Raw genomic sequence first — 18,507 nt, 5'->3', positions numbered from 1 at the left:
CAATAAATGCAACATAGATATTATTACGATATAGTTGTTATTATATGTTCTTTTTCGCTTTCAAAACATTCATCAGCGCTGGCAAAACCTATTTTTGTATAAAACGCTGCATATTTACATATAGCCGTTGCATTAAAGTCAAACCTTTCTTTTGCAGGATGTCTATATTCAGAGGTAAAATAGGATCGAACTGTAACTATCGATCTTGGTCAGGTTTTATCTCCGTTTATATGTGCAGCGTTTTGCTGTATATATTAAGTAATAAATCTTTTTTAGGGAACAATACTACAATTAATTCCATAATCTTCATTTTCTTGTCTCTTGTGGCAGAAAATACACCCCATATAAAATGGGTAAAATCTTTTGCATATTTTAGTACATTCAGACCCCGACAACTCAAACACGACAGAAACGGGTTAGTAAGACCATATGAAAAACCCGAGTCGGAAAAATGACGAGTTTTAGAATGTAAACTTTCATTGGTCAATTTCAAATTGACCTCAAAATCAACTTATCAGATAGTGGAATTTTGAAACCATTCTTTCACCTCGGACCCCGGGTTGGAAAAGACAACATTCTCTGTTGATAAAACGTTAAACAGAAACCACTTTACTGGGCTTGAAATTGCATTATCTCGTTTATGAAAAAGAGTATCATGTGTATATATTTTTTATTAATTTACCCTCTTGATTTTGGCAGAGTTGAAACGGCGCAATATCTCTGTACACTGGCTTGGTTCACTCCGTATGTGCCGAGCCAGCCGATCGTGCCACCTACTACCAGAGACCATATAGAGTGTCGAACTGTCGGGTCGGGGTCCGCTCTGAAGAAAAAAAAATCATGTCGTCTTTTAAGTAGTGTCTTTGATTGCAAAGCAATTGGTGTTCCTCTTGTAATATGTTCGTGCTGCGAAATGCAATGTTTAGGTATTTTACCATTTTGTAATGACTCCTTCATTTGACACTTATATATTTTATATAAGCAAAATCAATAATAAACGGAGAGGTGTATAAATAAAAGTTAAAAATAAATAAATGTATTCGTTTACCATATAATATATAATTGTAAAGCGACGAACGTAAGAATTTCATTTTTCTAAACAGAGAGTAAAATTTAAATCGAAACTGAAAAGTAAATACTATAAGTTTAAGACAGTATACAGAGTTCAGCTAAATAACTTATGTATTGCTTAATATTGCTATTTACTGCGTGACTAACGCTTTAGAGACTTGTTGACATATTTCACAGAAGATATGGGTATTTTTATAAATAAAGAATCTGTCAATGAGTAATTTAATTCCTCTTTAATTTCTATGTACAATATCTTATTAATGAAAACGATCTTTAAACTTAGTTTAAATATTTGGCAAAAGGTTGCCCATTTACAGCCCATTAATCTTTAGTCTGCTGGTGGCAAGTGATTCTGCACGAATGCAAACAAAGATCAGCCTGCACATCCATGCAGGCTGATCATGGTCTGCACAGTTTAATATTCAGGCAGTAAATTTTCAGTGAACACACCTTCGAATTATAAATGGTACGGCCCAAATCGAATGTTTGACAAGTCCATTTTAGAAATTTAGCGGGGTAAAGGTAATGTTCCATATATTACTGTAGTTAGGAATGCTTTATATGTTAAATATTGTTAAAAGTGTATAAAATAGGCTGTACATGAAGTTGTATAAATGTCAACAGTCTTACAATACTTTCATCTTCCTTTCAATACTTACTCCCAGAAATCAATGCGATCCCACTGGTCATTGATATTCCAGACTTCACTGAATCCTCCCGTTTTGATTATTCCCTGGATAAAAAAATAAGGTTACCATGTACTATACTAGACGTTCACAATATTTGACTTGCGCAGATTTTTTTTATAAAGGGCTCTAGTCTAAGAACTGTACTTTACATGAACGATGAAAAATATATACACGACTATGTTTGGATTAAGTACAGCCGCATCGTGTTTTAATTTGATTTAACAACAACCAAAAGGAATATACGATAATATTTGAAAAATAAATTGGAGTCAAAAATACATTTTTGTTCACAGCCTTATTTTAGAGTAAAACAAAAAATACTAGAAGATATGGACACGTCATGGTCGTGTGATTACGTAACACCAATAGGTAGTTTACCCTGGCTTTTTTCTGTCGTAGATATAGCTCTTCCGGTGAAAATCGGAAAATGCCGAAATTACATTCGGAGAAAAGGTAATCGAACGTTAATTACCGATTGTCTTTACGGATCGTCTATCTATACGAACCTGTATAACAATGGCTAGAAGTCCGGCTATCATGATGACAGACTGGAAGACGTCAGTCCATACGACCGCCTTCATGCCTCCCTGAAAAATACATAAGCATTTGTCTTTGATTTTTACATGGTTTTTACAGTGAGAAAAAATATAGTTTTTAAAGTTAAATTAATATTCTTTAAGAGATTTAAAAAATAAGGACAACCTCCTACTACCCTTCAAGACCTTTAAAATCATGTAAAGTAATCCTGCAAAAAAAAGCCGCAAATCGCATAAACAAAACTGTTATAGATTAAGTGGATCAGACAGTAGTCCTAAGTCTAATGTTGGGTAACTTATTTTCGACAACAATGTCATTCTCATCTGTATTGTTTACATAAAATTATTTCAAATTAGTATAAAACACTTGGTCCACAAAGAAGTTGAGCAGGTGGTCGTTGGTTGTTTGATCCAATTTAAGCCATACCTGGTACACATGTACGTCTTTCAACCACAATAAGTAAACAAATACGAGTGTTTGAACTGATTAATCGACGTCAAAATTTTGACAAAGTTTCAATCAATCAAATATTTGAAAATTATCACTTTAAGAATGTTATAATAACCACAACATAACGAATTAAATATAGAATTCATAGCAACATCGAGTGCATTTCACGCAAACCGAACAATCCATGAAATGATGGTACATTTGAGAGATACAACAAAACAGTTTCTCTGTACACATCACTAGGTTCAGTTTTAAAAGAAATGTGTTTTTTTCATGATAAAACGGTTGTCTTTTAGTGTTATATAGTACGAATGAAGGAAACATGTTTGTGAATATGCTGATATGGAAAAAAGAAATATCACTTAAGAAGACATATAGGTATTTAAACTCACCAGAAATGTGTAAAATGTCGACACACATCCGACAGTAATTATTGTCGCCCATGTTGGAAATCCTGTTACTATAAATAGATTCTAAAAATAGTAAATTCCAATTGCAGTTAATAATTAAAAATTCAGCCTATCCGCTTAGCGCAGTAGAGAGAGCGCAGATTTACGGATCGCTGGGTCGTCAGTTCGATCCTGAGGCGAGTCGTATGTTCTCCCTGACGGTTAGATGACAGATATTGTGTCTGAAATCATTCGTCCTCCACCTCTGATTAATGCAGGGAAGTTGGCAGTTATTTGCGGAACACAAGTTTGTACTGGTACTGGCCGCGTGGTTATGGTCGATGACTTTAAACCATTCCTCACCAATGTGGGTTAGGGTCTCGCTTTGGGTGTTGAATGTGAGAATGCCACCAAGCTGGTTTAAGGAAGGTCGGTGGTTCTATCCAGGTGCCCGCTCATGATGAAATAATGCACGGAGGGGCAAATGGAGTCTTCATCAACCATCAAAAGATGAAAAGTCGCCTTATGACCTATAATTGTGTCTTTAAATCCAACAAAAGCAAAACAACTTTAGATTCAAGCCATTACTTGATATCATTGTTCAGACGTAACTTCGTCTTTTGCAGCAAAAAAGACCAACAAAACAAACCATTTTTTGTACCTTTAGACGATATTTCTTAATGAATTTATATACAAAAGCTTTTTCAGATAAAGTTTTATTTAATAAACCTTGACATACTCATCATGACATGTCTGTTTGATCAAAGAAACTCTGTCTATATCTTATATAAAAGTAAGAATTTAATAGATTTTTATACGCAACAAAATTGAGATCATTACTGTGTTCCATTTTAATATGATCTATACTGAAGTAGTCATCAGATATTTTATACATTTACTATTATATGAATATGGCCATTTGCATTTTCAACATCCTTTGTATATGTTAAAATAAAAACAGCAGTAAGTTTGAATTTAAAAAAATAACCTTGGTTAGAGCAATAAGAGGGTCACATTTTCTAGCACCATACTGCATACAGGAACTGGTGTAGGGCTAATATGTTATAGCCGAATAGCAAAAGATCTGAATCGTATGTCGCCCATAACAAACAAACAATATATATTACGTAATTAATTTCAGTTTAGATTATAAATGGAAGTTGACATTTAAAGTACCTGCTTCCAGAGCTGTCGAGGGGGCATAGGAAGCTATTCCCATATATAAGATCTGAAATATATAAAGGAGTTTATTCCCATTTGTAATGTATCCGAAATATGATATACAAAAGAGGTTGTTCCCTTATTTAGTAGCCGTAATATACATAGGAGGCTATTCCCATAAATAGTACCTGATATCTGAAATATACACAAGAAGCTGTCCAAACATACAGAATCTAAAATATAATTCACAAAGGATTTTTTTCTAATATAAACTTTCTGAACAATAACAAGCATGAGAGGCTATTTCCATGTTGACAGATAGCATACATATGACACTTTTCCCATATATATTACCTAAATGATAACATATATATATGATGTTTTTCCCATAAAGTTTCTGCAATATACATCTTAGGAGGTTATTCACATATACAGTATTTGAAATGTAATGTACATATTACATATCCGAAAGATAATAAAACTAGTAAGGCGATAGGCTTTCACCCTAACGGACACCACACTGACTAGCAAAAATATCTCAATTATCACCAGCATGAACACAATATTTGGTTTTTATATGTATCAGCGGCTTCGGTGATATGCCTTATGGATCTCTTAATTAGCTGTATAGCGTAAATTAAATCGTTTCATCATAATTCACCTTTTTTTTTAAGTTTATGTTACTCCAGACACAAAACATAAAATAATGTTTTGTCATTGAACTAAAGTTGGGACCATGACCTTTGACCTACCAATCAAGTTCATGTATATGAATATTAAGGCTAAAAAATAAAGTAGTGAATTTGGGACGGCGCGTGGATATCGTGGGTGCGTGTGTTAAGTTGGGAATGTGGATTGTTGCACTCCTCAACACATCTCATCAGCAATCGCTCATATTCCAAGTTTTAAATCAGTATCTTGAATAGTGTTGATGTTGTGCTCTGGAAACAAAATATAAAGGACAGATTTGAACTCAATTTGTGGCCTTGGACATTGGCTTACAAACAAAGGTCTAATCTTCAGCATATTGTCTAATCACCACTTACCCTATATGCAAAGTTTAAAGCCAAATGTGACCTCTGAGCTCCATTTATGACTTGACCTAAAGACCTGGTCAACGGCTTATCGCCACCTACATATATGTCAAGTTTAATGCCGAAACCTTGAATGATTACTGAGTTATATTCCGGGTACGAAATACGATTGAGAGACAGACGGACACACGCACAAGTCATAACATTACAGGTTCGTTTTACAGATATGGGAGTTTAAAAAGTATTTTGATATTCTGTATAAAATACATGAACACTAGAAGTATATGTTATGCCGGGCGAAGTATGTATTTCCTCACACAACAACAACAACCTCGAATTATTATCCTTTCTTTCATACAAAAACCTCTAAGTGCTCCCTTTTAATTTCGCATAGAAGAAATAATATACATTAAGAATAAGATCACAAAAACACACTAGGTCTGGTTTGGTGAATAAAACAGTTGGATATAGTTTACCAATTATTTTTATATATGTGGCTGGATAACACCTTCCGTATATTTTCGCTTATAAGACGCATTATTGGGAGTCATTTTCCAGGTCAAAGAATGAAGAGCATCTTATAAGCGTGTGCTACAAGGTAATTGAAAGAAAAAGAAACCCAGATGTTGGTGTGCGAATTATAAGCGAGTACGTCTAATAAGAGAAAACATACGGTACGTTGGCATTAAGTGAAGATGCATTTTTTATGTGTTATAAGTGAAGTATATCATATAAGTAGTTCATTAATGCCGATAGTCGCAATCCTAAGGTCAAATTAAAAAGTCAATAAATTAATTTGAAGGTCATTAAATGCAGTTTGTTTTACAAATTCCACTTATACTGCCTTATCTCTCCGCCACTTGATGAAATAAGTGAGAAAAAAAATCATGTTATTTAATTAACGCCATTCTATTTAACTATGAAATAAAATCACTACATGCAAGTTAGCTTTTTTGCATATTCATTAATTAATACTTAATAAAACGAAATCGGCAGCATCCTACAAAATTACGATAAAAAATGGAATGTATGTACAGCTGTACAATAACTATTGTTTTATATAATTCATTTCCACAATTTTAAAAACAGAAAGGTAACAAATGATATGTGGGATACTTATCTATTGATAAACGCAACTGTTTATATCGCCAGCACTTGTGTTTAATGTGTAGTTACTGCTTGAAGCGGGTGGGGTGAGTTGACTTTTGACCAGCAGTAATCTTTAGCACAATTGTGTATATTTTTTCACAAAAGCAAGGCATATTGTTTTGTATTAGGTACATATCTACCGGTTATTTCAGGATGATCGTGAACGTATGGCACACACCCAATATTGCCGCCATTTGTTTCAAAATGGCGGCCAAGATGAACACCAAAGGTAAGTATGTTCAAAAGTATTCATAATTATGAGCGTTTACATATATTTTAATGTAATTTATTGCAGTAGTAAGATTGATAAACACAACAGATAATAAGACCATAAGCTATGTAGGCAACCTCAGATAACCAATATGGCGCTCTTTTTTTTCAAATGGCTACCAAAAGTCTATATATTAAGGTTTCTTTGCATACATTATAGAGTTTACATAGCTGGTTCATGTAGTTTAGTACAGTATTGTGATTGGAAAAAATATTACATTTTAAATCAGGTTAACACAGGCCGCCAAAGTATCCAAGGTATACAGGTCACTCTGGGTATCATTGGTATACATACAGGTCAGATTAACTATACATACAGATGCACCATTAGTCTCCGTGGCATACAAAAGAGAGTGGCAACTAAGGGTACTTTAGGTATAGATGCAGGCCATTTCGGGTATCAGGGCTATACAGGTATACAGACTGACCACATGTGTATCCTGTGTATGCAGCCAGGCCATCCTAGCTATACATATATGCAAGTTTGGACATATACTAATTACGCTTCACAACGTGGCATCGATAGCGTGTAGTAATCCGTGCAGAAATATTTTCCTGTTCTCAGGATATCCCAGGATTATTCTCAGGAAATCCCAGGATTATCCTGGGATATCCTGAGATTCTTTTAGGCTGCATAAAAGTCTTGAAGACAGGACTTTAACACTAAAAGACAGGACTTTTGATAGAAATTGTCCTGTTCACAGTAAAAAGACAGGTCTTTTGATGGAAATTGTCCTGTTCACAGGAAAAAGACAGGACTTTTTCTAAAAGATACAGACTGAAAGATGGTAATTAATTTGAAACATGATCTTGTAATGGTCTAGTAAGTTAATTACATCCTGGTGTTGAAGACCCATGTTTTGTATCATTAAGCACTTGTGCTGTTGTGTTGTTGGAGTAACTACTAACTGGAATATATTCTATATCTGTGGTAAGTTAGCAAATTATTTCTGTATTAAACTTTTAGAAATAATACTAAATATTTACCTACATTTAATGATTTTACAAAACAATACCAGTAAGTTATTTAGAAAAGTATTTTTCTTTAAAATCAAACAGGGCTTTGAAGAGTGAAATATGTTAGTACTGTTTAGATTATCTGTACATGTTTGATCAAAGGCAGTTTCACTTTTAAAAGTAAATAGATCATAGAATGATAAGAGCTTTTTGCTCAATATGAAGCTCATAATTTAATGTTTCTAGACTAAATATTACACCTAGTGTTTTTGTCATGTATGCACATATTTGAACTGACAGAACAATTGTCCTGAGATTTCCTGACAACAGGAATTCCTGGGATTTCCTGAAGACAGGACAATTCTCCTGAAATTTCCTGACATCAGGAATTCCTGGGATTTCCTGAAGACAGGACAATTGTCCTGGGATATCCTGACTTCAAGAATTCTCAAGACATTCCTGGGATTTCCTGAGAACAGGACAATATATACTTTTATTTCCTGACATCAGGAAATCCCAGGACATTCCTGGGATTTTCAGGATAGCAGGACAGCATAGGTTTCTTTGTGTTCTGGTGTCCTGTTTTTTTCCTGTTCACAGGAAAGTCCTGGGATTGTCCCATTCCCATTTAACGGCGTGAAAAGTCCTATCCCAGGAATTCCTGAGATATATTCAGGACATTATCCCAGGATAGTCCTGGGACTTCCTGGGATAATCCCAGGATTTCCTGTTCTTTTTTCGCACGGGAATGGATCTAAGTTTGCATGTACGGTCGACATGTATTACTGTAACATACCATATACTTATGTGGATTGCAAGACGAAATTTGGCAGTGCAAGGTGCAAATGCTACCTATCCAACCAGGTTTTGCATGTTTGAATGTCCATGCGAGGCTATTCATATACCAACTTTAGAAATGTAAATGGCAACGATAAAGTTGTGACATTTTTAAAACGATGTCTTCTTGTAAAGACTATGAACAATACTGAACTGTGTAAACTACGTTGTGCAGCATTTGAATAAGTGTTACATACTAATTATATTCTTAATGCATGGAATATTTACAAGCTTTACATTTATAAAACTGATTAGATTCTTATCAAAGGTTAAGGACAGATATATGTGTATTAAATGAACGTTTTAATTATATATTTGACACATTTTAATTTATATTGAGGAGTATGCAAACGAGCTGAATAAACTCTTAATCAATATTTATAAAAAACATTATTCTAAAATCAAAACATCTTACTATCTCAAAATATCGTTTACATGTGCGATAGGTAAATATTGTCAGTTTTTTAATATTTGTTTTTTTTTTAATGATTAATATACCCCACCCACTTTTGACAGTATTTACTCTTGCAAACAATAATAATGCTACAAACAGATACATATATGTATAAAGTTATATGTCATACACATTTGTATAAAGCAATGTGTCATACACATTTGTATAAAGTAATGTGTCAAATATAATTCTGCTTATTTTTGTCCATTCATAAATCAAGTAGTGAAGATTGATCTTTGTATTATTTGAAAATGTCATTTTAACGAATTATCTGCCCACTTTTTAAAAACATATATAAATATTCATAAGTCTGTAAAATAATTAATGAGAAAACTTGATTAAGTGTTTGTAAATAAATGTACAAAGACCTTGGGCCGTATTCATGTAGCATCTTAAGTATAAGTTTTGACTTAAGTTGAAGATTTTACATTAGTTTGTGGTGATTTCAGTTTAAGTCTAAGTAAAAAACTTAAGTCCTATTCATAAAACAGCTTAAACTTAAGATACGTAAGAAATGACTTAAGTCAGAAAACAAAATGGCGTCGTGAGTACGATTAAAGTGTTGTTTTTCAGAAAAAAGCACTTTAAACATAATTGTGCATGTTGTATCTGTCTGAAATTAATGTTGTTGTTTTTAATGTTTTCGTCCACAATAAAAGCCAAGAATTACTTCTTAAGTTGTTTTATGAATAACAAATATACTTAAGTAAAATAAATTTCTTACCTAAGTAATACTTAGTAAATAATCAATTTTTTTATACTTATACTTATTAATAAGATGCTTAATGAATACGGCCCCTGGCTTCATTTCGATACCATTGTTATTCTTCTACACCGATAAAAAAACCAAGATACAAGGTATTTTAATATCATTATGTGACACACATGAAAATATGACCTCGTTTATTTCACAATAAAGGGCCTCTTAAGGGCGATTACCGGGCAAGTCTCTCTTGTGACACCTATTACATAACATTTGACATGATAGACACTAGTCTAACAGCGTCTTTGGACTGCCGCCGCGCTAGACTCTAGAACGATTTCAGTCTGCCAACACACTAGATTCTAGAACGATTTCGGACAGCTAACTAACTAGATTCTAAAGCGATTTTTGACTGCCGCCGCACTAAACTAAGCTATATTTTAGTCTCATGAACAGATTCGATCAAACCGAGTCTGCTTTTATATTATGCTTGGTTGCTTTCTATGCTTCTAAAGGATATTTTTACAGATTTTATTTACTATCACAACAGAAATCTGAAAGTGTCATGTGGCGGCTGTAATATGTCTCCCCGGATTCAGTGTGTGTGTGTTTTTTTTTATATTTTCCGGTCCTTTGGGTTCATGGAGTCCATTCAGTATATGTGTAATAGAGTTCCGTTTAAGCCGGTGCTAGGGGGCGTGAGAGATGTTGCACATTGCATTGCCTCTTATTAAGGATAACATGGTGTAATAGCCATATTTCATATCTTGTAACTGGATGGTAATATTTAAATGAAATTTGGTCAGTTTAAAGACATTTAAAATAAAAAAAACGTTTCACCGAGAGATTTTTAGAATTTTATCATTTTGGGGGGAGATAATCGGTATTGAAGTTAACATTGATGCCTATGGGAAATATATAATTTCCTTGATTATGACAATCTGAGCTTGAGTTTCGAGAAACGTTTGCGGTAGAAAGCTGCATTATATGATTCCGATACAAATATCAAAAAGAAATCTAAAATTCCCCATAGGGAAAAGGAAAAAAAAATATTGTTTTTCTAGTTTTCCGGGGAGATAACTCATGAAAAACAAAAATTATCAGGGGAGGTAATATAAAGATTATTTTTTAGAACTTCTGTCACTATATAACTTGTCATTATGCACCTTATTTCTATCGTTTGGCATTTTCAAAGCTTACATTATCAAGCTGTATGTACAATTTTGGTGAAATTGAGGCCTATAACGGGTAGTCATCCTTAACAGACTCAATCAGACCGAGTCTACTATTATATTCTGCTTGGTTGTTTTACAGATTTTATTTACTATCACAAGAGCAATCTTGAAGTGCCGTGTTTTTGCTGTAAAAAGTCTCCCCGTATATTTTCTGGTCCTTTGGGATCAATATATGTATAATAGAGTTCCGCTTATTAGCTGGTTGCATTTTATACTTCCAAAGGATCTTTTTACAGATTTTATTACTGATTAAGGAACGATTTTGGTCTGCATATATATATATATATATATATATATATATACCCTTCAGCGATATCACTGGATTAAATTACACATGTCTTGTATAAAAAATCAGTGTCTTAAAATTGTTTACTTTTGACAATGATATATGAGCCGCGCCATTAGAAAACCAACATAGTGCATTTGCGACCAGCATGGATCCAGACCAGCCTGCACATCAGCGCAGTCTGGCCAGGATCCATACTGTTCTCTTTTAAAGCCTACTGCAATTAGTGAAACCGTTAGGGAACAGCATTGATCCTGACCAGACTGCACGGATGCATAGGCTGGTCTGGATCCATGCTGGTCGCAAATGCACTATGTTGGTTTTCTCATGGTGCGGCTCATTATCTTTCAAGCCAGTTTGGTTTGGCTGCTTTTTACAAACAACACACTTCAAAGTGACATCTATTTATTTACAGTGTTATTGTACCGGTCCGTACCAAAATGAAACCATTCAGACGCCAGTGTCATTGCGCAAATAAACCGCCGAGATGGTTTAAATTTATTTATTATATTTACTCACAACTGTCAAGTTTCAAAACAAGTGGCGCTATACATAGCAGTTCCCCATCAAGTCATAAATATAACTGTTACTTAAACGTCGAGTAGTTTCCTGTATATCTTAATTATTTGAAATATGACATCGGTTTTCGGAAAATATTTTTGGGAGTTTTGTGCAGAGACGTTTTTCTCCTAAATCGGTCGCTTAAAAGACATGGCTTATATTTATAATGTTATTAGTTTACAAACACAAAGGCGCATCTGTTGAATATTATAAATTTTCATGTTTTAGTATGCATATTTATAGCTTGTATATTGATTGTAATTGATTGTAAATGTCAAAACTATTCATAAAAACATGCCTTTTGGATGCATAAATTTAATTAACAAAGACACGATGCGTGCATAATTACTTTAAAGTTACGTCTTTTCGCAGCACTGAACGTTGATAAAGGCCCTGCTCAAATTCACCTGTACTTCCTGTTAATATGCAGGCTAACATTCATGCCTGAGGTAAAAAAAATTAAAGGTTTACACTGTCCGTCAACGGTCAAGTTTGCGATACTTTTAGCGGAGTTGCCTCCAATTTTTCCAACCTAATTTCAAAATTACTAGCTAAGAAAAAAAAACTCTCTTTCTGAACATTTACCCTTTTTCCGATTTTGAAATATGATGCAGTTAACTGACATATATCTAGAATAAAAGTTTCTCAATTGAATAGTGTGCATTTTTAGTTTAAATGTCATTAGCCAAATGAAATTGAAGTCGCTACATGAGACTAGTGTTCTGATAATAATCGGCTCACTAACTGGCTGGTTAAATGAAGTACTTCGCCAATAGAATTTGATTTTATATCAAACTATACTCACCTGTTGAACAATCATGATTACAGTTCCTGTAAGCTTAGCCAATCTAGACTGGAAACGCAGCTCAAGGTACTAAAAATAGAACAGAAATATTTTCTTGACGGTTGCAAACAAATTTGAAATTAATGTAGAATTTATCTATAAAAAAATTTCCTTTGTACATTTCGTTTTAAGTTATTCTTTCAAATATTGATATTATACACATTTTGAAGAACTTATTCGTTAGTGATATAAACTTTTAGATATTTTAAAAGATATGAATTCATGTTTTGAATTTATCATCAAACATCCATATAGCTGGGGTATTTGTCATTCTTTTGCGGGATTTTAGGCAATTTTGTTTTTCAAATGTGGAACCATGTGTCATGTCATATAGGAGCATGGTAGGGCTTAAAGGGCTTAAAGGGTGCGGTTTGGCACCAGTAAACTAGTGTAAACTCCCCAGTGTTGCTTTTGCCACTGACCGTTCCAAGGCGGTGCCCTACTGCGTTCCTTTTCTATATATACGGTTTTTGTGTGTATGTTTGTTACTTCTTTGTTATTTATGTGCTCGTTTATGTTTGTACGTACATGTGCTCAGTTACTGTGTGCGTGTAATATACAGTTGCACATACACATACTTCCATGCGGAATGCTGTATGGGCGGCTGATTTCTTTGCATGCGGCTTCCTGATTGACTTTTGTACCTTTTTTACAATAATAACAATGATAATAATAGTAATAATGATAATAATAATAATCATCATCATCGTCATCATCATCATATTTCAAAATATTTAGTATTAAATAACTATTCTAGAAATCGAAAGTCATTTTCAAAAGAATTTTGCCACATTCTAACGGACTATGCTATATCGTACCCCTTTCCCCGCCCCCACGAAAGCGTGAACAGGGGTGGGGGACATAGTTTTTAGCCTCGTCCACGTGTCCGTCTATCTGTTTGTCCGTCCGTCATTCCGGAGAATACATCGGTCATGATGAGTCGCATTTTGTTAATATTTGGTGTTTGTACGACAAAGATAACTAACCCCGATTTGATTAAAACGGTCATTTTACAGATATCGACATAATAAATGTGAACTTAAATTTACATCATATATATGTTGTATTAACTTCATGACAGTTTCCAGCAAATACTGTCGAATTCCAATAATAATACCAGAGTTATTGTCCTTCATTTAATTAAAAACTGCATTTCTTTTCTACCCGGTGCCATTTATTTCTAATAGCTCGGCACAGTGGTTGATATCTGGTGTGACGTGTGTGTGTGTGTGCGTGTGTGTGTTTGTGTTTCTATGCATTAAACATGACTAGAGTCAAATTATACAAACTTTAGTTTATACCTTAATGTAATTATTTGATTTTACGAGGGAATGATTTTCAAAAACAGCAATCATATTCTTCACAGTAAAATCAGAGTAATGCAGCCCTTGTTTTATCAGAGGTATTTTTTAGCACCATTCAGTCAATATTTGATGATGTTTTTGTATTCATTCATAGATGTTTCCTAGTAAATGTTGTTAAAATCTGATTTGTATTTTTGCACTTATTGCCTCTGATTTGCTAAAATGGTCATTACTGCTGACATACTTGTTGAAGTGTAGAAGATTTTTTACGTAAATATGATATATTAATGTTTGTATTAAACTGAGGATGTTGTCCGCCAATCAGAATTTTCACTTTTGCGCCAAAGTTAAAGCCCTTTGATTGATCAAAAACTTCAATTGAGGCGTAATCATGCCTTGATTTCATTGAATGGTCTGATTGTTTGATACCAGTTAAACGCTGTTTATCAATAGGATCTCTGGGGTTTTTTTTTGTACGGAAATCAGCTGGTGTCTCTGGATTCTGACTCAGCACTGGCCTAACTTTGTATAATGGATAACTATTCCATATGAAACAGGAAAGAGAACGGGATACTTGCGGTATATTGTCTTCTATAATACAATGTCATAAAAGACAGATCGAACTAGCGCCCTACATACTCGTATCCCTACGCTCTAAGCACCAAGTCTCTTTGAAAGGACAGCTGCGTCTGAAGTCTACCATGGCTTAAACTAACCGACGTGTCACATTAAGTAGTATATAATCATAGAATTAAAAGAAAAACACGACTTTATTTAGTGTTGGTTTATTTTCTGTTTAAAGTATCCATGTTAAAATCAATTTTAGATGATTGTACGGACTTTCATGTAGACCACATGTTCAAACAACATAATAAGTTGCCTTATACAAAGACTTACCTCAAAACTGCTGGTGAGAGTTAGTGGATATAAGAGAGGAACGAACAGAAGGGTTGACAGAATAATGGCTAAAATCATTCCAAGTAAATACATAAAATACAAAGTTCCTGCTGTATACATTTCCGCCGGAGTCCCGAGAATCAAGATGGCGGACATGAAAGACACGAGGATGCTGACTGCAACCGGAAGTAGTTGCATATTTCTACCTCCCATTAGAAACTCTCCAGTGGGGTTTTTCTTTTCACTACATAAATCTTTTACAGCATAAAATATGCCAATTCCAGCTGAAACAGCAAGCATTGCGGCAAATAACACCCAGTCCCACGTTTCAAATTGTCTCACTTCTTCATCCGCCATTTTTTTTAAAAAAAAAGTCTAGTGTTTACGTCTGCTGACCCGAGTAAAATTCCAAAACACCTAATAAGGTCACTATGCAAGTGTAGCTTTTATGTATGTGTTAAGATGTATCTATAGTATTACTTAACTATCTCACAGTGTTTTCTGTTAAATACTGCAGCAACTTTTAATGCACGGTGCGTACACAACACCCGAAATTAAATAAATCCTTTAAGCTTATGTCCCAGTAGTAGGCCAAGGCGGATAGTCGTGATAAAGGGATGTTGTAATGTTTGCGTACTGTAAATTTTAACAATCTTTTACAGCACGTTAGGGTATATTCTATGATTTATTCACCTTTAAGTATCAATATATCACGTCTAATATATTCACTGTCACGTCACGTTTTACTTCTCTATCCGTATGATTTGGTGACTTGCACTCTTTCACCTTAAACCGTTATGTAAGATGAGACTATAAATCAAGAAGCTGGGTGCTCAAATGTTTTCCCTGGCAGCAGGAAGAAGCTATCTCTGAAGCTAAACTTCGTTCACAGATCAAGTCAGCATTTGTATCTACTTACCTTTCATTTCATTACATAAATACGGCGTTAAAATAATTCCATGTCTCATGATTAATGAAAACGCTGAAGAAAACAACGTATTTCTTTTTTAAGTCAAAAACCTTTTTTGAAAAACGACGTTACGTTTCTTCTTTTAAATTGCGGCGCTATACTCATATCAAACGTATCAAATCACATAATACTACTAGTGAAATTAGACTTTAATTCTAAAACAACCAGACTGACTTTCCTATGAAACATAAAAGACTGAAACTGCGTGTTATTATTCCACAAACTCAGTTTAGTACGTCACAAATATTATGCCCCAACGTCACAACTATTATGCCCCAACGTCACACATCATAGTTGCGCACTGGGAAAGAAAGCCGCACAAAACGGGCAGATATTGGCTGATGCTGTCAATGACCTTTATATAATTATCCCGAATATCGTGTTTAAATCGAAATATTATATACCCTTCTCAAATGCGCTCATTTGACTGGTCGAAATGAGTGCACGCGCGGGTCCGCAAAAACCGATATTGACCTGCAAAAGTGATAATGACTCTTGTGATATCACTATTTCCTATATGTATGAAATATGGGCCAGTCAAAGGAAGGGCATATAATATAACAATTATAGACTTATGTTTCCGTCAATATGTGTATTTACGGACCTGTAAAAATGATATTGACCGAGGACGCAGTCATTTTTACAGGTCCGTAAAAACACACATATGCGTCCTTGATCAATATCATTTTTACAGGTCCGTAAAAACACATATGCGTCCACGGTCAATATCATTTTTACAGGTCCGTAAAAACACATATTGACCTCAACATAAGTCAATAGCTGTATAATTTTATAAACCCTTCTCAAATGCGCTCATTTGGTCGAAATGAGAGCACACGGGGTTCCGCAAAAAGTGATATTGACCTGCAAAATAGACAATGACTCATGTGATATCACTATTTCTTTCTTATATGTACGAAATATGGACCGGCATATAATATATAACAATTATAGACTTATGTTGAGGTCAATATGTGTTTTTACGCACCCGTAAAACACATATTAACATCAACATAAGTCAATAGCTGTATTATAATATACATTCTAACACAACGAACAGGCAAATATTTTATTAATGCCGTCAAGGATATACTTTTAAGTCCTTGGTAACGTGTTAGATTCGAAATAATATATCTCATTTAGTGATTTGCTCTTGAATAAAATCAATGTTTGTCGTTCAGATGCGTATTATTATATCACTCGGCTGCACCCTCTTGATATAATTCCTGCGTATCTAAACTCCAAACAATGATTTATTCAGCGACAAATCACTAAATGAGATATATTATTTCTTAAATATTAGATATTAATAATATATCAAACAGTGACGTTCTTATGTATTAAATCATTTTTGTCGTTCAGATGCGAATTATGATATCATTCGGGCTGCGCCTCGTTATATAATTCCTTGGCATCTGAACTCCAATTCTAACACGATCCGATTCATTTTCCTATTAATTCTAACACGATCCGATTCTTTTTTTCCATTAAACAAAGAAGGCAGGAAACAGTGAATTATCATACAACAAATCACTGTTCTGACGTCACAATTATTACGTCATGGCGTCAAACGGCATAGCGGCGCGCTGGAAAAGAAACCGATTGAAAACGGGCATATATTTTATGAGTGACATCAAGGATGTAATTAAAAATCATTGGTAATGTGTTAGAATCGAAATGATATATCTCATTTAGTGATTTACTCTTGAATAAATCATTGTTTGTCGTTCAGATGCGTATTATTATATCACTCGGGCTGCGCCCTCGTGATATAATTCCTTCACATCTGAACTCCAAACAATGATTTATTCAACGACAAATCACTGGATGAGATATATCATTTCTTAAACAAAGTAGGCTGAAAACAGTGAATTACTATTCAATAATTCACTGTTCTGACGTCAGACTTATTACGTGATAGCTTCAAACGACATAGCGGCGCGCTGGAAAAGAAACCGACTGAAAACGGGCAAATATTTTATTAATGCCGTCAAGGATGTACTTTAAAGTCCTTGGTAACGTGTTAGAATCGAAATAATATATCTCATTAAGTGATTTGCTCTTGTCGTGTGAATAAAATCATTGTTTGTCGTTCAGATGCGTATTATTATATCACTCTGGTTGCGCCCTCGTGATATAATTCCTTCGCATCTGTACTCCAAACAATGATTTATTCAGCGACAAATCACTAAATGAGATATATTATTTCTTAAATGTTAAATATTTATAATATATCAAACAGTTACTTTCTTATGTAGATCTATTAAATCATTTTTTGTCGTTCAGATGCGAATTATGCTATCATTCGGGCTGCGCCCTCGTTATATAATTCCTTCGCATCTGATCTCCAATTCTAACACGATCCGATTCATTTTCCTATTAAACAAAGAAGGCTGAAAACAGTGAATTATTACTCAGCAATTCACTGTTTTGACGTCACAGTTATTACGTCATAGCGTCGAACGGCATAGCGGCTCGCTGCAAAAGAAACCGATTGAAAACGGACAAATATTTCATTAATGCCGTCAAAGATTACTTTAAAGTCCTTAGTAACGTGTTAAAATCGAAATAATATATCTCATTTAGTAATTTGCTCTTGTATAAAATCATTGTTTGTCGTTCAGATGCGAATTATGATATCATTCGGGCTGCGCCCTTGTTATATAATTCATTCGCATCTGAACTCCAAACAATGATTTTATTCAACGA

At 34.2% G+C, this 18,507-nt stretch overlaps 1 protein-coding gene across 1 annotated transcript in view; it reads right to left on the bottom strand.

Annotated features, from left to right (window-relative positions):
- LOC123542742 (sodium-coupled monocarboxylate transporter 1-like) overlaps positions 1-15,475 on the bottom strand; it is a 31,301-nt gene extending 15,826 nt beyond the window's left edge. The window contains exons 1-7 of the mRNA XM_053531083.1: positions 14,829-15,475; positions 12,589-12,657; positions 4,313-4,364; positions 3,140-3,207; positions 2,267-2,347; positions 1,731-1,804; positions 683-823 (exon numbers count right to left, since the gene is read on the bottom strand). Of these exons, the coding sequence (XP_053387058.1) occupies positions 683-823; positions 1,731-1,804; positions 2,267-2,347; positions 3,140-3,207; positions 4,313-4,364; positions 12,589-12,657; positions 14,829-15,185 (842 nt within the window). The 5' untranslated portion in view covers positions 15,186-15,475. The remainder of the gene's footprint in view (positions 1-682; positions 824-1,730; positions 1,805-2,266; positions 2,348-3,139; positions 3,208-4,312; positions 4,365-12,588; positions 12,658-14,828) is intronic.
- Positions 15,476-18,507: the final 3,032 nt, after the last annotated feature.

The sequence above is a fragment of the Mercenaria mercenaria genome, chromosome 19, assembly GCF_021730395.1.
Source record: "Mercenaria mercenaria strain notata chromosome 19, MADL_Memer_1, whole genome shotgun sequence".
NCBI classification, from domain to species: Eukaryota; Metazoa; Mollusca; class Bivalvia; order Venerida; family Veneridae; genus Mercenaria; species Mercenaria mercenaria.
This window is presented reverse-complemented; position numbering and strand designations above follow the sequence as displayed.